The sequence below is a fragment of the Myripristis murdjan genome, chromosome 2 (assembly GCF_902150065.1).
Source record: "Myripristis murdjan chromosome 2, fMyrMur1.1, whole genome shotgun sequence".
NCBI classification, from domain to species: domain Eukaryota; kingdom Metazoa; phylum Chordata; class Actinopteri; order Holocentriformes; family Holocentridae; genus Myripristis; species Myripristis murdjan.
Genome location: NC_043981.1, coordinates 4,559,583 through 4,577,346, shown reverse-complemented (window position 1 = coordinate 4,577,346; position 17,764 = coordinate 4,559,583). Strand labels below are relative to the sequence as shown.

At 41.4% G+C, this 17,764-nt stretch overlaps 1 protein-coding gene across 2 annotated transcripts in view; it reads right to left on the bottom strand.

Moving 5' to 3' along the window:
• Positions 1-17,764, bottom strand: part of LOC115374903 (potassium voltage-gated channel subfamily H member 8-like) — a 35,665-nt gene that overhangs the window by 17,096 nt on the left and 805 nt on the right. The window contains exons 2-8 of one of the 2 annotated variants that reach the window (XM_030074064.1): positions 17,495-17,629; positions 15,661-15,806; positions 13,551-13,809; positions 9,611-9,768; positions 6,841-7,048; positions 5,445-5,822; positions 3,351-3,550 (exon numbers count right to left, since the gene is read on the bottom strand). In XM_030074064.1, the coding sequence (XP_029929924.1) occupies positions 3,351-3,550; positions 5,445-5,822; positions 6,841-7,048; positions 9,611-9,768; positions 13,551-13,809; positions 15,661-15,806; positions 17,495-17,629 (1,484 nt within the window). The remainder of the gene's footprint in view (positions 1-3,350; positions 3,551-5,444; positions 5,823-6,840; positions 7,049-9,610; positions 9,769-13,550; positions 13,810-15,660; positions 15,807-17,494; positions 17,630-17,764) is intronic. The other variant, XM_030074057.1, reaches the window with a different exon arrangement.

The window sequence follows — 17,764 nt, the reverse complement described above, 5'->3', positions numbered from 1 at the left end:
CTCTTTCAACCCTGGAATGCACAGTGGCACAAGTTAAATCATCAACCTGCCTTTCAGTTTGTATCCCCACTTGGTTTTTAAAAGCTGTGTTTCAGGTGGTTGGTCCAGCTATTTTATCTATTATTAATTGCTCTCTGTCTTCTGGGATTTTCCCCTCCTATTTTAAGCACTGTTTACCCTCTTTTAAAGAAGCTTTCTTTAGATCCCTCTGTCTTAGGTAATTTTAGACCCATTTCTAAGCTTCCATTTTAATCTAAGATTTTAGAAAAAAAATTGTGTCCACTCAGCTGATTTCTTGCCTGCCCTGGTCAAGGTCTCTAATGACTTGATGCTTGCAGCTGACTCTGGTCTGTACTCCATTTTAATTCTTCTTGATCTCAGCTCAGCCTTTGATACAGTGGATCACAATGTTTTAATCAGCCGTCTGAAAAACAGTGCTGGCATTAGTGATGTAGTGCTGGACTGGTTCATCTTCTGTTTGTCTAATAGATCATTTTCTGTTATGCTTGCAGATGCCTCCTCCTCTTGTGCTCCTCATGTTTGTGGTGTGCCCCAGGGGTCTATTCTGGGTCCTCTTTTATTTACTGTTTACATATTACCCCTGGGGCAAATCCTGCAAAGTTATGGTATCAATTTTCACTGCTACGTGGATGATACCTAGTTGTATGTAAATTGGATGTCAAAAAATTTTCTTAAGCTGAATGACTCCAAATCAGAAGTTATAATTACTCCCTCCTCCCTTTCTCCAGCAGATTTAGAAAAGGTCATCCATGCATTCATCACTTCCAGACTAGTCTGTTGCAGTGCACTTTATTCCGGTATTAGCAAGTGAAACATCCAAAGACTGCAACTGAAGCGGAATGCTGCCGCCAGGCTTTTAACTCGTAGCAAGAAAACCGATCACATTACACCAGTCCTAGCTGCCCTTCACTGGTTGCCTGTGAGTTTTAGAATTGATTTTAAGATTTTACTGCTTGTTTTTAAAGCCTTGAACGGTCAGACTCCTGCCTATATTAGTGGACTGCTAATTCCTTATGTGCCTGATCGCTGCCTGAGATCTTCCAACAGGGCCCTACTAGCCGTTCCTAAGGCCTGGCTCATCACTAAAGGGGACCAAGCCTTTGCCGTCTGGGCAAACTCAATGTCTTCCTTTAAATCTCTTCTTAAGACTCATTTTTATCGTATGACTTTTTATTAACCAGTGGATTTATTATAACTTGTATTTTTTTTATTGTTGTATGGGGTCTTTTCATTGCTTGTTTTATCATTGTTTTATGTGTATTTATGTGTTATTTGTTTTTATCGGTTAGCACTTTGTAACTTTGGTTTGGAAAGGTGCTATATGTATAAAGTTATTATTATTTATTATTATTTTTCAACTTGAGTGAAAAATTTGTGATCGTATTCATGCAAATCCATGATGCGAAGATTCACTTCACGTTTGACTCAAAATTGGTGACTGATGGCATGTTCAGACCAGAGTCTCAATCTGAGTCCGGTTGGCATTATCTGTGCCTGAGCCCAAGTCACCTGTCCATGACTGAGTTGATTTGATTGATTGATTACGCTTGTAATGCAAAGAATGAAGAGGAACAAAAAAAGAAAGAAAAAAGGAAAAGAAAACAAGCTTGAGTCTTCAACTATGGTCCAATGGCAGTTAATGCATGAGTCTGAGTCATCAGTGCTTGAGCACAAGACGAGTCACGAGTCATGAGAAAATGGTCAGAGTCTGATTCGAGTCAGATTAGAACAACAAGAACTACAAGTCTGAGTGGAGATGTGGACTGCGACCTGAGGCTGGAAGAGCAAAGTGGATCTGCTCAAGATAAACTATTTAGCGAGGCGGCCTCATAGTCAGTGCTGTACACAAAGTCCATGTCTCTCCATAGTAAATAATACTGTTTCTGCAGAAAACACACTGCCCAACACAAGTTGACAACACCCCAAGCTCTCTGTTTACACTGTATATTGATTACCTTCTATGAGCCTGTTTAAAGTTATAAACCACTCATGTACAAGGGGGCAACTAAGCCACTGCTGAAGCTGAGCATTGTAGTTAAAACTGGTTACTGTAGACCTTCATATATTTTCAATTTCCAAACTAACTTTGAGACTTTGTATAACTCTAGTCTACCAGGAGGGCAAGATAGTGTCATTTTCTGTACCAAGTCAGTTGATCTCATTGTAACAGACAAGGTCAATCCAATGTGGAAATGTGAGTCAATTTCATGCAGTTGATTCAGTGAAATCTGGCTTATGCTTTACAGTGGAGGCAGCAATAAAGGAGGAGTAGATAATATTGTCATGCGCCATCAGAAATGAGCACATGACTCCCAACACATCTGCTTCATGTTTTCCTTACAGCAAAGGAAATAGGCATAGGCTACTGTCAAAATTAAAAAAAAAAATAAATAAAAAAATAAAAAAAGGAAACAGCCAGAGAATTCATGAATCTGAAATTTTAGACTTTCTGATCATGCCACGAAAGATAGAAAAAAAAAATATTGTGGACATTTTGCATACACGGTATCAGGTTTCATCCAACACACATTATGAGGAATGAACAGATACTTTAAGAGCAGGAGACAGATGGAATGGAAAATATCACACTGCTGATAAATCAGTGAGGTTAAACAAGACTTGAAACGTTTCAGAACAGATTGGATGCCGTTGGTGCACAAACAGGGAAAACATCAGTATATTTGTACTGTATGGGACCTATTTTATGTTGTATAAAACTGCAGTATGATTATTTCCTCATGCTTGAAAAAAAAAAAGTTGATCTTTATTTTATCCAGTGATGGCTGACTGAGCTTCATTCCAACAGCACTCTCTTTACGTTAATATAAGTCTACACATTCAGACTGGAAGATGAGCACTACAGCCTGAGGGGCTGATTCATCAAGTATTTGTAGGACGTTTTCATCCGTAAACGAGGAAAATCTGTCCTTATTTACCAAGGTGCTGCTGAAATGACAGCAATACAGAAGAGACATATTGCATGTGTAGCCTAACATACATGTATTTTAGATGTTGTGATGTGGGACTGCAAAAATATGAGGGGAGGGAATGGAAGTATTTAATGGACCAGACTTGGAGGGTGTATTACATTATATGGTACACTATATGGTAGAATCCAAACTACACATTAACTCTTTTGTGGCACCTTTGACTGTGGTTCACTGTCTGTAGACATACTGCAGAAGTTGTGGGGTTCAGCACCTTGCTCAAAGGCACATTACTAGTTACTGAGGGATGGGTTACCCGTCCACTCTAAACACCCACGTTTCTCAAGCCGGTGTCTGTGGCTTCAAACCAGCAACCGTCTTAAATGATATGCAGAATCCTACCTCGCTGACGTCGATGCCGTTGTTGACGGACCAGGTTGTCTGGAAACACTCCATCATGCGTTGCTCGAGGGCCTTGGGCAGCCGGTGCACCCGAATGAAGTCCTTCAGGTCCTTGGTGCGGGTGTGGTAGAGGGACCGGCGCGAGTACATCCTCTGGATGATGGCCGTCACATTACCAAACACCACAGCATGCATTAATGCTATGGAGGAGACACCAAAACAGCTTGTCTTAGTAACTGACATGATACTTTTTTGAAATTATTTTACTTTTCCTAATGTACATTTTTGCACCACATTTTAAATTAAATTACAGACACCTTTGCAGAGAACAAATGATCAATGACAGTTTGTGGAACCTTTCCCAATAAAAGCTCAGTCAGCAAAGATGGGAGGAGGAAGCTGCTTCTACTTTGTTGGTTCTGCTCTTTGTCATTTCCAAATTTCCAATGAAAGCTGCATGATGAAAAACTGCATGTGGTCAGTGGAAGCAAGGACCGTTTAGACTCAAATGGCAAAAACGTGGAAAAGGGCGGAAAATGAATGGCTTGGCCTGACAATGGAAACCATGCGCTTATTCTTCATTCAACAGCACTTCTGCTCTTCCCACCACTGACTAAAACTGTGTCCAATAATAATAATTCCTGGCAAGAAAGAAATGAATGTCTTGGTTCACGCTGCAAACTAAATGTGAAAAACGAAAACCAAAATATCTACCAGTCACAGATGGTTGCATCAAGGAATCCCAAGAAAAGATCCCCACGGTATTAACAGCAATACATAGCAGCAATCCAATAAAGTGATAATATTCCAGAGTTAGGACATGCTTTTCTAAGTTCAAGTTGATTCAGAGCCCTTAAAACCATCTCTCCTGAAATTAGTTCCAGCTTTGGCAAATCACACTGGACATGTTAGTAAATGCATAATCTATATGCATTTACTTATCCCTGCATTTTGACCCTCATGTACACACACCCCTACCTGCATGTTCATTCACCCTGATAGTAGATCAGCCTGGACATTTTTTTTTTTGTGACTAATATCAAGTTCACCTTTGGTAAAGCAAACCCAATGCACTTGTAACTGTAGCTGTTAAACCACTGCAAAATTGCAATGGTGAGAAACAGTAGCAAAAAATAGAGCGTGATTCACAAACCAGCTGCAGTGGGTAAAAAGTGCACTTCCAAGAAAACAATGCACCGTCACTGTTCATGCATATTTAATTGAAGTTATCCATATGCATTTCAGCAAAGAAACAGCAAAAAATAAATAAATAAACACATAAATACATGAATAGAACATCATGCTTTAGGCACTAAAATCTCTGAATAGAGCAAAACAGCTATCAGCAGCTTCAACACTGAAAACATCAGGGCTCCTTAGATTTTCCTTCCTTTTTGTTTTTCTTATCTTTTCTATGTTTGCTGTTCTAGGCCAAATTCTAAAAGTTACAGCTCAGCTACCGATTTATCGTCATTTAAACACACACACACACACACACACACACACACACACACACACAGAAATGGCATTGAAACAAAAGCTATCTAGCTCTGAATGTCTACAACCTGATTTGAACCTGATTTTAGCCTAGGAGGCTATGTACCATTTAGACGCCTATTAGATGAAAAATGCTCAGTGCGAAGTGCGCCTCGTTAGAATCCTGTCTCTCTTTCTCTCTCTTCCTCTCTCTTTCTTTCGACTCTAATCACATTACAAGCATCAAAGGGGGAGCCAAAGCTTCCTCTGTCTGTAGCTTCATACCACATCACCAGTTGCCATTGTTCCAAATTGGACCCATCCGCATGGTGACGTGTATATATGTGTGTATGTGTGTGTCTGAGTGTGTGTGTGTGTGAAAGGCTAGCCATTGAGTCACGTATCAGTGAGTCACCTATTAAAGTGACAACACAAGACGGGACATGACATGGTCCACATGATGAAACAGAAAAAAAAAAAAAAGCAGATTATGATTATTATTCTTGTCATTATTCTGCCTATTGCCAGTGTGGATCCCTTGAATAATGTTAATTTGGTCATTTTTGTAGGATATTGCTTGCTCACTTTCTCTTGTGTAGATGTGAAGGTGTTGCTCACCTCCAATGAGCATGGTGCAGATGGAGAAGATCTTCTCAGAGTCGGTGTTGGCTGAAACGTTACCGAAGCCCACGCTGGTCAGACTGCTGAGGGCGAAGTACAGTGACGTCACATAGGAGCTCCTGACAGACGGGCCGCCGCCCAGCATTGTCAGCGAGCCATTTAGGTGCCTCGCCCCGACCCTGCTGGCGTTCCAGGTGCCCAAACCCAGCAAACCAGGGCCCGTCAGTGGCTCTGACTCCGAGGCATTCCAGTGATTGTAATTGGCCGGTCGGCCTGCCATGGTGCCCTGCGGTGAATCGGAGACTCCCAACAGGGAGGTCAGTGGCGCGAGGAAGTACGGTGTTCCTAAGCGTTTAGCAAGTTCATGGAGCCAGCCTTGTGGGGAGAGAGAAACAGTCAGGAAGAGTTAGCATTTCTGTCAGTTTAATGAGAATGCATCAGTGCTTGTTTGATGACCTTTACTAGCAGGCTTCATTAGCAGATATAACAGGGCTGGAAGGGCAAAGTAATTATTTCAGCGTGTTGGTGTCTGTGTGTTTGGGAAGGATGAACAGGACGGACAGAGCATCCTCGCATTTGTGACAGCCTGTTTATGCTGTACGTGCCTAAATATGTATGTACATCAGTGACTACTGCCATTACATTAGCAGAGTAGGGGTTTATGGCACAACTTCACCCTCTACCAAGGTGCATGGAGAAGAAAGAAAGTCTTCAGAGCTCAAACCTCCAGCGACACGTGTAGCATAAAGAGCAACTTTATTGATTTATTGATCAAAAAAGTTGTTCTTTATGCAACAAGTGTTCCTGGGTGTTTGATCTCTATGGCCATTGTAGTCACAGACAACCTTGCAGATTCCTATTTGTCCAATGGTACACTTGTACAACAAGCCCAGCTCTTGTCCACAAGTGCTGGGCTTGTTCCACAATCTTAATTGGGATTTACTTTTACATGGGTATCAAACCAAGGACCTTCTTGCTACAAGTGCTAACCACTCAGCTACAATGCCAGCCTTTTACTGGATTTTTGCTTATGTGTGTCCCTGGTATTATAATGGGAGGGCAAGGATTCACTGGGAAGAGGTATTTAGATAGGGGTTAAAATTATGTGAGTATCTCTATTTTTGAAAGAATGAGTGATGACGCTATTTTTCTAATGCAGCATATCAAGACAAACCAGATGTGCACATTTGAAAAAACGAACACCTGCTCTTGCAAATCAGTCGCTATCTCCAAATTGAGGATATATGCCTTTGAGTGAGAAAATACACATTTCCAGAATGGATGGCTGGATCATAAGTGGTTCATTACTGAAGAACTCTCAGTTTTCTTAATTTGGATACAGAGCATTTTCTAGCCATCATTACACAAACACACCCACCAAACACGCACATACCTATATCCCAGGAGCTGGGGCTGTTGCTTTCGATTTCACTGCGGCCAATGAAGTACCAGACGCAGGCCATCCAGTGGGCCAGCAGAGCGAAGGTGGACATGAGCAGGGTGAGGACCACAGCACTGTACTGGGAGTAGCGGTCCAGCTTCTGGAGGAGGCGCAGGAGACGCAGGAGGCGCACGGTCTTCAACAGGTGAACCCCAAAGTTCTGGGGAAGACAGAAGTTGTGGAGTTGAAGCCAACCACGCATGGCAAGATGCATTTAACTGTGCACAAAAGTCCAAAAAAAACCAACAAAAACAAAAAAACAATCTTCTACTGTACGTTAAAGGTGTCCAAAGGAATGGACATTCAAATTCCCAGTCAGAATCAATCAATCCAAACAACTTATTTCCCTCAAGCTGTCCAAAGGAATGAAAATAGAGAGCAGTCTGGGTACTATTTTATTAGTCCTTATCCTGTAAGGATAATCCTGTCCCAATGGGACTGTGGTCCACCTATCACCCTAATCACCACTGACTCACACCAGAAGGTGGGATCACAGCCAACCTGTTAATTACAAGCCTTCTACCACAGGTTGATATCACGGCATACTTATCTGTTGAGCTAAATGCTAGTGATTTGTATTGGAAGCTGGTCTTAGAGCATACCAGTAACCTACACGCCAGGCAGAGAGGAGGAAGTGGGAAAAGGAGAAAAGGCATGTCTGATTAGTGAACTGATTAGTGCTGTGAGTGCTGTGTGCTGTGGTCAATTCTCTATTAAATATCGTGGTGTTATTATGTGGAATAACTATGTACATTTAACTGATTCTTCTTTGTCATTGTCCATATACAAAAAGAAACTTAAAAATGCTCTTCTGTTGAAGTTTGATTTAGAAAAATAGTATCACTCTAATTTTTTTTTTTTAAATGTATAAATCATTGTCTATTTGTATTGATGAATTATGATTTTACTTTTTTTTTTCTTTTTACATGATATTTTCAACTTGAACATTTAATATGTATTTGTGATTTTTGTATTGTGTGTATCTTAACATTAGTATTTTTTTGGGTGTGGTTTTCATATAAGCCTCTATAGGTTTCTGACCACACCTCACACATATTTTTCTTGTTTTTTGTTGTTGTTGTTTTTTTATGTGATTCCCCGCCTTTCTCTTTGTATTTGTACGTGTGAAACAAATACATGAAATGAACCAATTTTTTAAATCAGCATTATTTTGCGCATTCGTCTCAGTAAGAGCCGCCACATGAGCATACAGTCAGGGGTGCCGCCAGGAATTTTGGGCCCCATAAAAAAAAAAAAAAAAAAAAAAAAAATATATATATATATATATATATATATATATATATATATATATATATATATTAATTAATTAATTAATTAATTAATTTACTCAATGATGGTTTAATAATTTTATATTAGTTTTTGCCTATTTTTTGGGGCCCCTGTCAGGCAAGAACCCTTGGAATTGTCCTAACTTTACCCCCATATACGGTGCCCCTGTATACAGTACAACATGTGATTTGTCAAAGAAAACACTTTTAAAAGACCATTTCAACAGTCATTTTGCCTTTGCTTTCCAGTACAGTAGCAACATTATGTTTCACTAGCTTTTAGTTTAGTATTTCTTTGTAAAATAATAGACTGTGTGTATGTGTTTGAATGCGTGTGTGTGTGTGAGTGTGTGTGTGTGTGTGTGTGGTAATTTGCTGCCTCTGGGTCTTCTGGGTTGCAGGCTTTTTCCCTAGTGTTATTAAATCACTGGGCTAGCAAGAGGCAAACAGCAGCAGGGTACTATCGATAAAAGGCTGACGTCTATTAGCACTTGCAAAGCTCCAGGAACATCAATACATCACATGCGCACACACACAAACACAAACACGCACACACTCCATGCACGTGGCCACACCCATGAATATAAAACTCACAACACATGGAACACGCACTAAAAAAGACACAAAACAGCACGTGCAAAGAAACATTTCTGTGCATACCCAGACCCATACATGTGAATCCATTCACACATGCAAACTGAATCAATTAATTTCAACCCGTGCGCCCACACACACACACACACACACACACACACACACACACACACACACACACACACACACACACACACACACACACACACTGCTCAGTGCATCTTACACAGTCCCCAGAGCCACTAATAGAGCAGTACAGACGCACTGGAGTGTGAATGTGTGTATTTGCATGTGTGTGTTTGTGTGTGTATAGAGTATGCATGTGTGTTATGAGGTAAGGAATCACTAGGTAACTGGCGATACGGTACTATCACAATATGTTATCCACAATAATGATGGCATCATGACACAGGTGTTTCTGTTATGTGACATATTGTAAGATAATCAGCTATGATACATCAATAAATGTGACTGAAAAAACACGTTAGAAAAGGCAAATTGATTTTTCAATGAGCAGGAATCAACCATGTTTTTCAGTTTTTTTTAAACAGACACAGTGACTGATATGAACATGACAGAGCAGTTCCAGGAAGGGAACAAGTCTGCGTTATAGGAACTTAAATATCAATGCTTAGCACAAGTGTATCAATAATGTATCACAAGTGGAAGTATTGCAATATATCACATTATCGATTTATTGCTCCACCACTAGTGTTCGACAAACATCCTTTAACAGCAAGGGTGTGTGTGTGTCCTGGATTTCAAATAATAAGGTGTTATTATAAATGAAGGAGGCACTGCTTCTGCTGTGTATGTGTGTGTGTGTGTGTGTGACTCACCACACTGATATTGAAGGCGTAGAGCAGGTCAAAGGGCAAGGCGGCGATCAGGTCCACAAACAGCCAGGACGTAACGTAGTGAATGCAGATGGAACGGGCGTCGTACACAACCTGGCCGGACGTGCTCACATAGGTGGTCCGGAAGTTCAGCGCGATGTCTGGCATGCACAAAAACACACCGTTAAGGAACATCAGCCCGCATCATTATTCCACCCAAATATTTCCATCAACACTCTGGAGATAAAGTAGTCCATGATAAGTGGAGGCAGCATTGTGTAATATTGCAGTGAAAACTGAATGGTTGCCTGGTCCCTTTTCCAGGGTGTTAAATACCAATGCTTTGTCATGCCCGTGGGTATCTGATATTGACGCAAAATACTCCCATTAGAAGCCAAAGGCACTCTTTGGCATTAAGTTTGAGACACCGGGGGTGGGGATGCCATCTAAAGAGCAAGAAAGTCGGGCTAGGTAGGCGGTCCGGGTGGATGGCAGGCATATATAAGCCACATGACCGTGAAGCAGGGGCCACGAGTTCAATTCCTGTGAGTTCAGGAAGCAGGGTATCGCTTGTCGCGTGTGAGCAAGGCTGTGTCCAGTGTCGATGTTGGTGCCATTTTTATGCCTAAACCCTTCCCTAAAATAACCAAGTGGTTTTGCTGGTTCAACCTAACGTGACACTAAAACCAAGAAAACCCAATGTGTCTCATCTCAACAGCAAAGAATGCTTTTGGCATCTGAATTAGATGAGAAGGGCCGTGACAAAGCCTCGGTGTTTGACACTCTGGCAAAGAAAATGCATTGCACAGGAAGGGCTTTTGAAGGTGGCTATGCCTTTTTATCCCCACTAATGGAGTGAAAGAGTGCTTATGTTTTTGCCATATTCTTTCTATTAGTTTGTTTGTCTGTCAGCAGGATATCTATGGATGGATTTACACAACTTTTTGCGAGGGTTAGTCATAGGCCAAGAAAGAGCTGATTAAGTTTTCATGCTAATTGGTCAAAGGGAGGCATGACAGTGGGTTTTGCCTATCACAAAAAATGGATATAACTTCCGAACGGATTCACATACAATGGCAAAATTTTATGAAGCGGGTTAGTTATGGGGTATCAAGTAAGAATTGAGAAATGTTTAATTTGGTCAACTATGTGCTGTGTAATTGGCATATCTTGAGAATGCCGTAACATTGGCGAAGGTACACACTTAATGCCATCTTTCTAGTTTTCAGTTGTTCGGTAGTTTTGCCACAGCAGCCATGCAACTCTTCCAACCAATGCATCCCATGTGGTCACAGCCAAACCGCCACTTTATACCTGGCGTTAGCACGCTGCCATGCTGTCACTAAATAGATGCTACCATACGGCACCAAAACCACTGAAGAAATGACAAAGAGGTAAGGCAGGCACAGACAGAGACAAGAAAAACCTGCCCTCCTTTAAAGAGCAGGGAGCCGCAGGAGTGTTTGATCTCACTGACAAATCTCTTCTGTCTGCTAGCCTCCTTGAGGGGACAGAGAATCACACAATTCCCCTCTCGGCACCCCTTGCACTCCTGGCCGACCTGGAAGGAGCTTCCCTCTGTCTGCGATTCTTCCTGAGATTTTCCCTTTTTGGCCTCTGGCTTTATTTTTGGGAAGGTGTTTTTTTTTTTTTTTTTTTTTTTTTTTGCTGTCTACAAACTATGGGCCTGTAAAGCCCTTTGAGACTGTAACAGTGATCTCTGCAGAAGAACAGAGATTAAGTAGGTTCTTTGCCATTAGACTACTGCAAAGCAAAAAGTAATTTTACAAAGCAGAGTACAGGGATGTATCCAACAGCTGTCCCATTTAAGGCCACTTTCTCTCTCAAGGTAGTAAATATAATCATAAAGAAGGCTATTTAACCCAAATGCAAATCTTCAACTCTTCATCTTTAATTACGCCGAGGATATTTCTGTACAAAAGCCAAGTCCATTCCGTACAGCACAGCTTTTGCTCCAAGCCGCTTTGATATTAAGGAGCATCATTACCTCCCCTGGCAAATCCAGTTTTAATATAATGTGGATTGCAACTGCAGACATTCTTAGAAGTGTTCTGGGGAATATCAGCCCGATCAATGTTTGTTTTTGATTTGAGTAAATGCTCTACTTTACTCTCCCTGCACCTGATGAAGTTTGAAACTTGCCTCATGTTGCTGTGAGGTGCATCACTATGTTTGTGTGACATGGCATGCCATAGGTGTGACGATCAGTGAAAACACTTATTGTACTTGTGATTCATTGGTGGGTCACATTTTGATATAATCACAATTCTTTGATTAATCAGAATGCAGTTATTAACTGTAATTTGCGATGATTGTGCATTTACAGCATTAAAAAAAGTTAAAAAAAAAAATTCAACAGCACTAGCCACAGAACAAGGACCATACTTTCTTTTGTGGAATCAAAATGATCCAACATACACCATATGGACAAAAGTGTTGGGCCACATCTCTTAATTATTGAATTCAAGTGTTTCATTCAGTCCCGTTTCCAAAAATCAAGCATGCAGCACTATGGAGTCTGCCTTTACAAACATTTGTGAAAGAATGGCTCGTTCTAAAGAGCTCACTGAGTTCCGATGTGCTGCTGTAATAGTAATGTAACAGGAAGCCACCGCTGCAACAAGTCAGCAGGTGAAGTTTCGTCCCTCCCAGATATTCCACCATCAGCTGGAAGAGGGATTATTGCCAAGTGGAAGCGTTTAGGAACCACAGCGACTCAGCCACCAGGGGGCAGCACCACGTAAAGTTACAGAGCGGGGTCGCCGAGCGCTGAGGCTCATAGTGCGTAAAAATGGCCGACGCTCTGCCGCCTCAGTACCTGCAGAGCTCCAAACCTCCTCTGGCATCAACATCAGCACAGAAACTGAGCGCCGGGAGCTTCATGGCCGAGCGGCTGCACGCCAGCCTCACATCACCGAGCACAACGCCGAGTGTCGGATGGAGTGGTGTAAAGCACGCCGCCGCCGGACTCTGGACACACCACAGGACTTAGTCTGATGGACGAGTCTGGGTTTGGTGAATGCCAGGAGAACGTTCCCTGCCTGACTGCATTCTGCCAACTGTAAAGTTTGCTGGAGGAGGGATAACGCTATGGGCTGGTTTTTCTGTTCCAACATGACTGTGCTGGACCTCCATATTAATGCCTATGCATTTAGAATGGAATTTCCTAAAAGCTCCTGTAAGTGGAATGTGTGGGTGGCCCAACACTTTGTCCGTATAGTGTATCTCTCCTCCATCTTCATTTTCGGCTGCGGTCAGCCCAGACGGTCTTTTCCAGGGCACAGCCATCATATCTCCTCCTGGGAGATCCCAAGGCGTTCCCAGGCCGGCCAGAATACACAATCCCCCCAGCGTGTCCTGGGTCTGCCCTGGGGTCTCGTCCCATTTCTCCTTCACAAGTGCAATTACAACAACCTGCGGCGTTAGGTCTAATTGTGAAAATAAAGTGTTGTGACCAGTTGAGCATTTCAGCATTTTACTTCTCAACTCAGTCTAATAAATAACTCAGATCAGTGCAGATAGATCAACCTGTGTGATTGGACTATAAAAGGAAATTATGAACATAAGTGCTGTTGCACTGGCCTTTTTTTTTTCAATTTTCTTTTTTTCCTTGCAGTACTATTCATGCATTCTGCTTTGCTCAATGATTGCAGGGCTCCAACTTTTACCTCTTGATAAAGTTAAGACATGGCATTAATAAAGTTTTGGCATCAGGGAAGTGATAGTTGTGAGAGAAAGAAGTGTGATGCTCAGTTACATTTTCATGAGAAAGAAATTACTTTTTGCCACAGAGGTTTTACTTTTGTATGATTGAGACCAAGGACACAAATGACTACAGATGAACCTTGAGGAAGCTTAGGCTACATCTTCTCAACCCCATTACATAATTATATTTATTTATTTTCATGCAAACCTGCCTCACCAATTATAAACAGTATCTCCACCAGGATATCGCTGACGCTTGGAGGGTTACGGGCCGCCGAGCCGCCATCCTCTCGTATCTCCACAGCGGTGAAGCACACGTTATAGGGAACGGTGATTGCCACGTAGAATGTGGCCAGCAAGATCAGCCAGTCCCAGCCGGCCTTGAAAGCACCATAATGAAGGAGGATGAACCGGGACTTTTGGATGTCTGCCACCTTGTACTCCGGGACCGGGTTAGCATTGGCTCCAAGCACACTCTGCAGAGGGCAGGGCAGGGTGATGCACACACATGCACACGTAGAGATTAACAATCAGAGGAGAAAAGAGGAGTTATTATAAGTGTATCTATGCTAGCATTATATATTTTGTGTAAAATGATCGATATATCATTCAGTATCATTCCAATCTCAGAGATTTTGTATGCAGCATGAACATCAACTTTCCTCAGATTTCATGGCTCAAGGCAAATTCAAAATCTGAAATTTTTGTTTTTTCTGCTATTTCTCCCACAATATTGATCCAATCTTATCCATGGACCTACCTTGTATAATAGTAGAGGTCCATCTATATCTATCTATCGAGTTATATCAATTAGTTATGAACAGGACCCAGGTTAATGACACAATTTTCTCATCAATAGAGAGATCAATAGACAGATCGATAGATATAGATAGATATGATTTTCAAATTGAGTTCCACAAGGACCTTGACAGGCTCTTCCAGGGGGGTCCTGAGCAAACCGAGGACTGATTTATTGTTGCTGCAATTTAATTCACTAGAAACGGTTGGAATGCAGCAAATGTGTGAGGGATCATTTTACCATTTTCGTCTTTCGTTTAATCTCACAGTTCAAGTATGACATTGTAACGACAACTCCCTCTTCATTTTTTATGGAAACATGGGTACAAAGGTGATGAAGGCATATTAGTGAAAAAATGATCAGAGCATAGCTTAAAAAATAGCAAATACAATTAAAAAAAAAACTATTATGACAATATATGTAAATGTCAGTGGATGTTGGATCAACATCAGATTTCTTGTGTTGAAATGCTTGTGAAAAGGCATCTGGACACATTTAGGACACTGTCACATCCAGACACCTCTCACAAGCAAAATATCTTGTGATAGAAGGGTTTTGCTATCGGGCAAAATCGCTTCAAATGGGCGTCTGAGGCTAAATGAAAGCCGACTTGAGGGCCCAGAACATGAAAAAGTTTTTAAAAAAACCCAGTGTATAGCACCCATATTGATAGATTACCAAGCAGGCCTACCCAAAAAATAAGGCGGCCCCAAAGAAGTGGGCAAGGAGAGAGTCTAGCATTCATACCCAGCTAACAGGAGGCAAAATAATTATTCATTTTAAGGCAGTTAAAGGCAGATTTTGTCAAGCTCCTCTGCTCTTGAGCTCCACACTGGCCAAGATTATGTTGCAAGGCCAATATGAAGTCAAGGAATATAGGTGCAAATATGCAGAGTTTTGACCTTATTAATTAACTTGTAAATTAGATTGTGGTGCAAACCATCCCTCAAGGAGAATATTGTGCAACCAAACTGCCCCTTCCTCTCCGAATGCAAAGGCAAATTGCTTCTGCTGTGACCAGTCCACTAAGGCTGGCACCTTCCTATCATAAAGCCCCTTTATAGTGGAGGGTTCTCTGATCTGATTAAAAAAAAAAAAAAATAGAAAACTCTTGCCTGCTTCCGAACGAGTGCAGCCATTCTGAAGGGACAAAATTAAATTCTCAACACCACATTTCAAAATAACTTGAATGCACTACAATTATTTAGAGCGCTGATGTTGCTGAGTGTCTGCGAGGGGGGGCAATATTTATTTTATGGCCTTGCCTGCAAATAAATATAAAGTGCAGAAAACTACTCAACATGGCAATTTTCAAGTCATTGCACAAACATGGCTCTCTTTTTTTGGGTGATGCAGCACAAATCTTTAGTCAATCTGAGCCTCAGTGTCTTTCTTCAAGTCATAGCTGTGATTGTGATGATGCTGACGGCGATGATTATTTCAGCTTTAAGTTAACTTTTCTGTTTTATTTAATTAAGTCTTCATTTAAAAAGGAAGGACAGAAGGCACCGGACAAAGAGTGACTCACGTTGTTGATTTTCAGCTTGCTCTTAGCCTTGTCCTGTTTCTGGAGGTGTCCGGACAGCTGGTACAGGACAGCCCGGCTGCGGCGACGCTCCATCGAACAGCCTGCTGGACGGGTGATCCGGTGGACCGGCAGACCTGTTTCCTCATCTGGAACCAGGGACACATGACAGGAGGGATATCAAGTCAAAACTGTCCATACTGTCCATGAAAAAAAAAACCAAAATTGGAAGAAATCTTGAGAAGGACCACAGAGGAGACCCCTATGTGGCCAGACAGGTGTGCAATAGGTGCCAACCAAGTGAGCAAATTATAAACAATACATTCATTATGCACAGAAAGACAGACTTGAAGACAAAAAAAAGACAGAAAAGGCAACAGGATGCCTCGACTTTCTTCCTCTTTATGCCCCTTGCATGCATTTTATTCTGGCTCAGCTGAGTTTTCATATATCTAACTTTGACATATTTGACTTATTTTTATTCACTGACAAAAATATCCTCATGTTTCTTCATAATTTGTCAGCAAGGGTTCATTTTTGTTTAGTTTTCATCCTGGAAAGTGTTTTTTCTATCATGGTTTTAGTCAACAAAACCCTGGACTACAGTGACCTTATCACTTTTACTTCAAAGACCGCTGTTTTGATCTATAATGCATCACAGCAGGCTTTTCCAAGAATCTCTTCAGTTTTTTGTCACATCCTGTGACATTATGTCCAGCTGATTTGTCAGTGGACCTCCATGATGGCAGCAGCTGTGGAGGCTGGAAGATTTGCGATGCAACAGCAAAGCCTGTATTTAGATAATCTCCAAATTTGGACACTTGGGCTCTGGAAGGGCCAACTACTTTGGACTATACTAACTGGAACAACACCCATTGTTCCAATTAGTTACGTTAGGTTAGAACATTTGTGTGACTGCGGCTACTCAGCAGTACAATACTGTCCTGAAAATGTGTTATGTGTTGCCAAGTAAAAGGGATATGCCAAATAACTGTGTCGAGATGGTGCTTTAATTTAAAAAATGTTCTGTGCAAAAAATAATTTTGTCCCAACGTGCAGGGACTTTCTGAAGTAGCTTCGTTTTTTTTTTTATGAGGAAGTTTTCTCAAAAGTACATGGACAGATCATTAGTGCTTTTATTATCTTTTATAACTCATTCATCAAAAAACTGCTTTAATAGTCTTGGTTCCACTTATGTATCACATGGGCACAAGAATCAATTATTTTTAAGACACGCTGCCATAGCAACTTTCTAAATTAAAGCCGGATTCCTCTTTGGGACCCACTTGAGTCCCTCAAAGACCTCTGGCTTCCCCGGACCCCACTTTGGTAACCAATGGTTCAACGGAAAGACTGCATGGGACAGTAAAAATATTACTTACTGTATTGCACCTTACAAAGTGACTATGTCTGTGGGGGCTGATAGGGTTGTTGATCAGGACTAATGACTCACTGATCACTTTGGCAGATTCCTGGCTTTCAAACTCACTTATCAGCCCGTCCTGTCTTCTGGAACAACAATAACTCACCACCCGTTGGAGTTTCACTTGTTATCCAACTGTGACAGTGTGACATTAACAAGTAATTTTTTTTAAAAAAAACAAAGCAAAACTTTGCACCATCCAGGGTTCCATTTAGATGCTCTGTTGTGTGCAAACTGTTATTTTTATTTTCCCAAAAGTTGTTAATTAGATGTGCATGTGTGCTGTTTCACTGATACGTGGTTAAACAGCAAATCAGTTTATGGATGGGACAAATTTATCAAGTGTGAACTGTTTACTGTTCATCTGTCTCAGCTTTATGCCTCACATGTTTTGCCTCTCTCTGTCTCTCTCACCAGTCTCAGAGTCGTTGCCATGGTCCTGGTCCTTCTTATTCTCTGTGATGTCCTTATGAGAGACCAGGAACAGAACCACCTCGCTCTTCTCGTTTTTTATTGGCACGATGTCCAGCAGACACCAGAACTGGGAGCCTGTCCAAGAAACAGTGGGCACAATATTCAGTATACCTGAGAAGAGAAATGAGTAGTCACTCCCAGCTTGAATGTAAAGTGCAGCCCCTATGAACTTTTAGCTTTTTTTTGTTGTTGTTGTTGTTTTTAAACTGA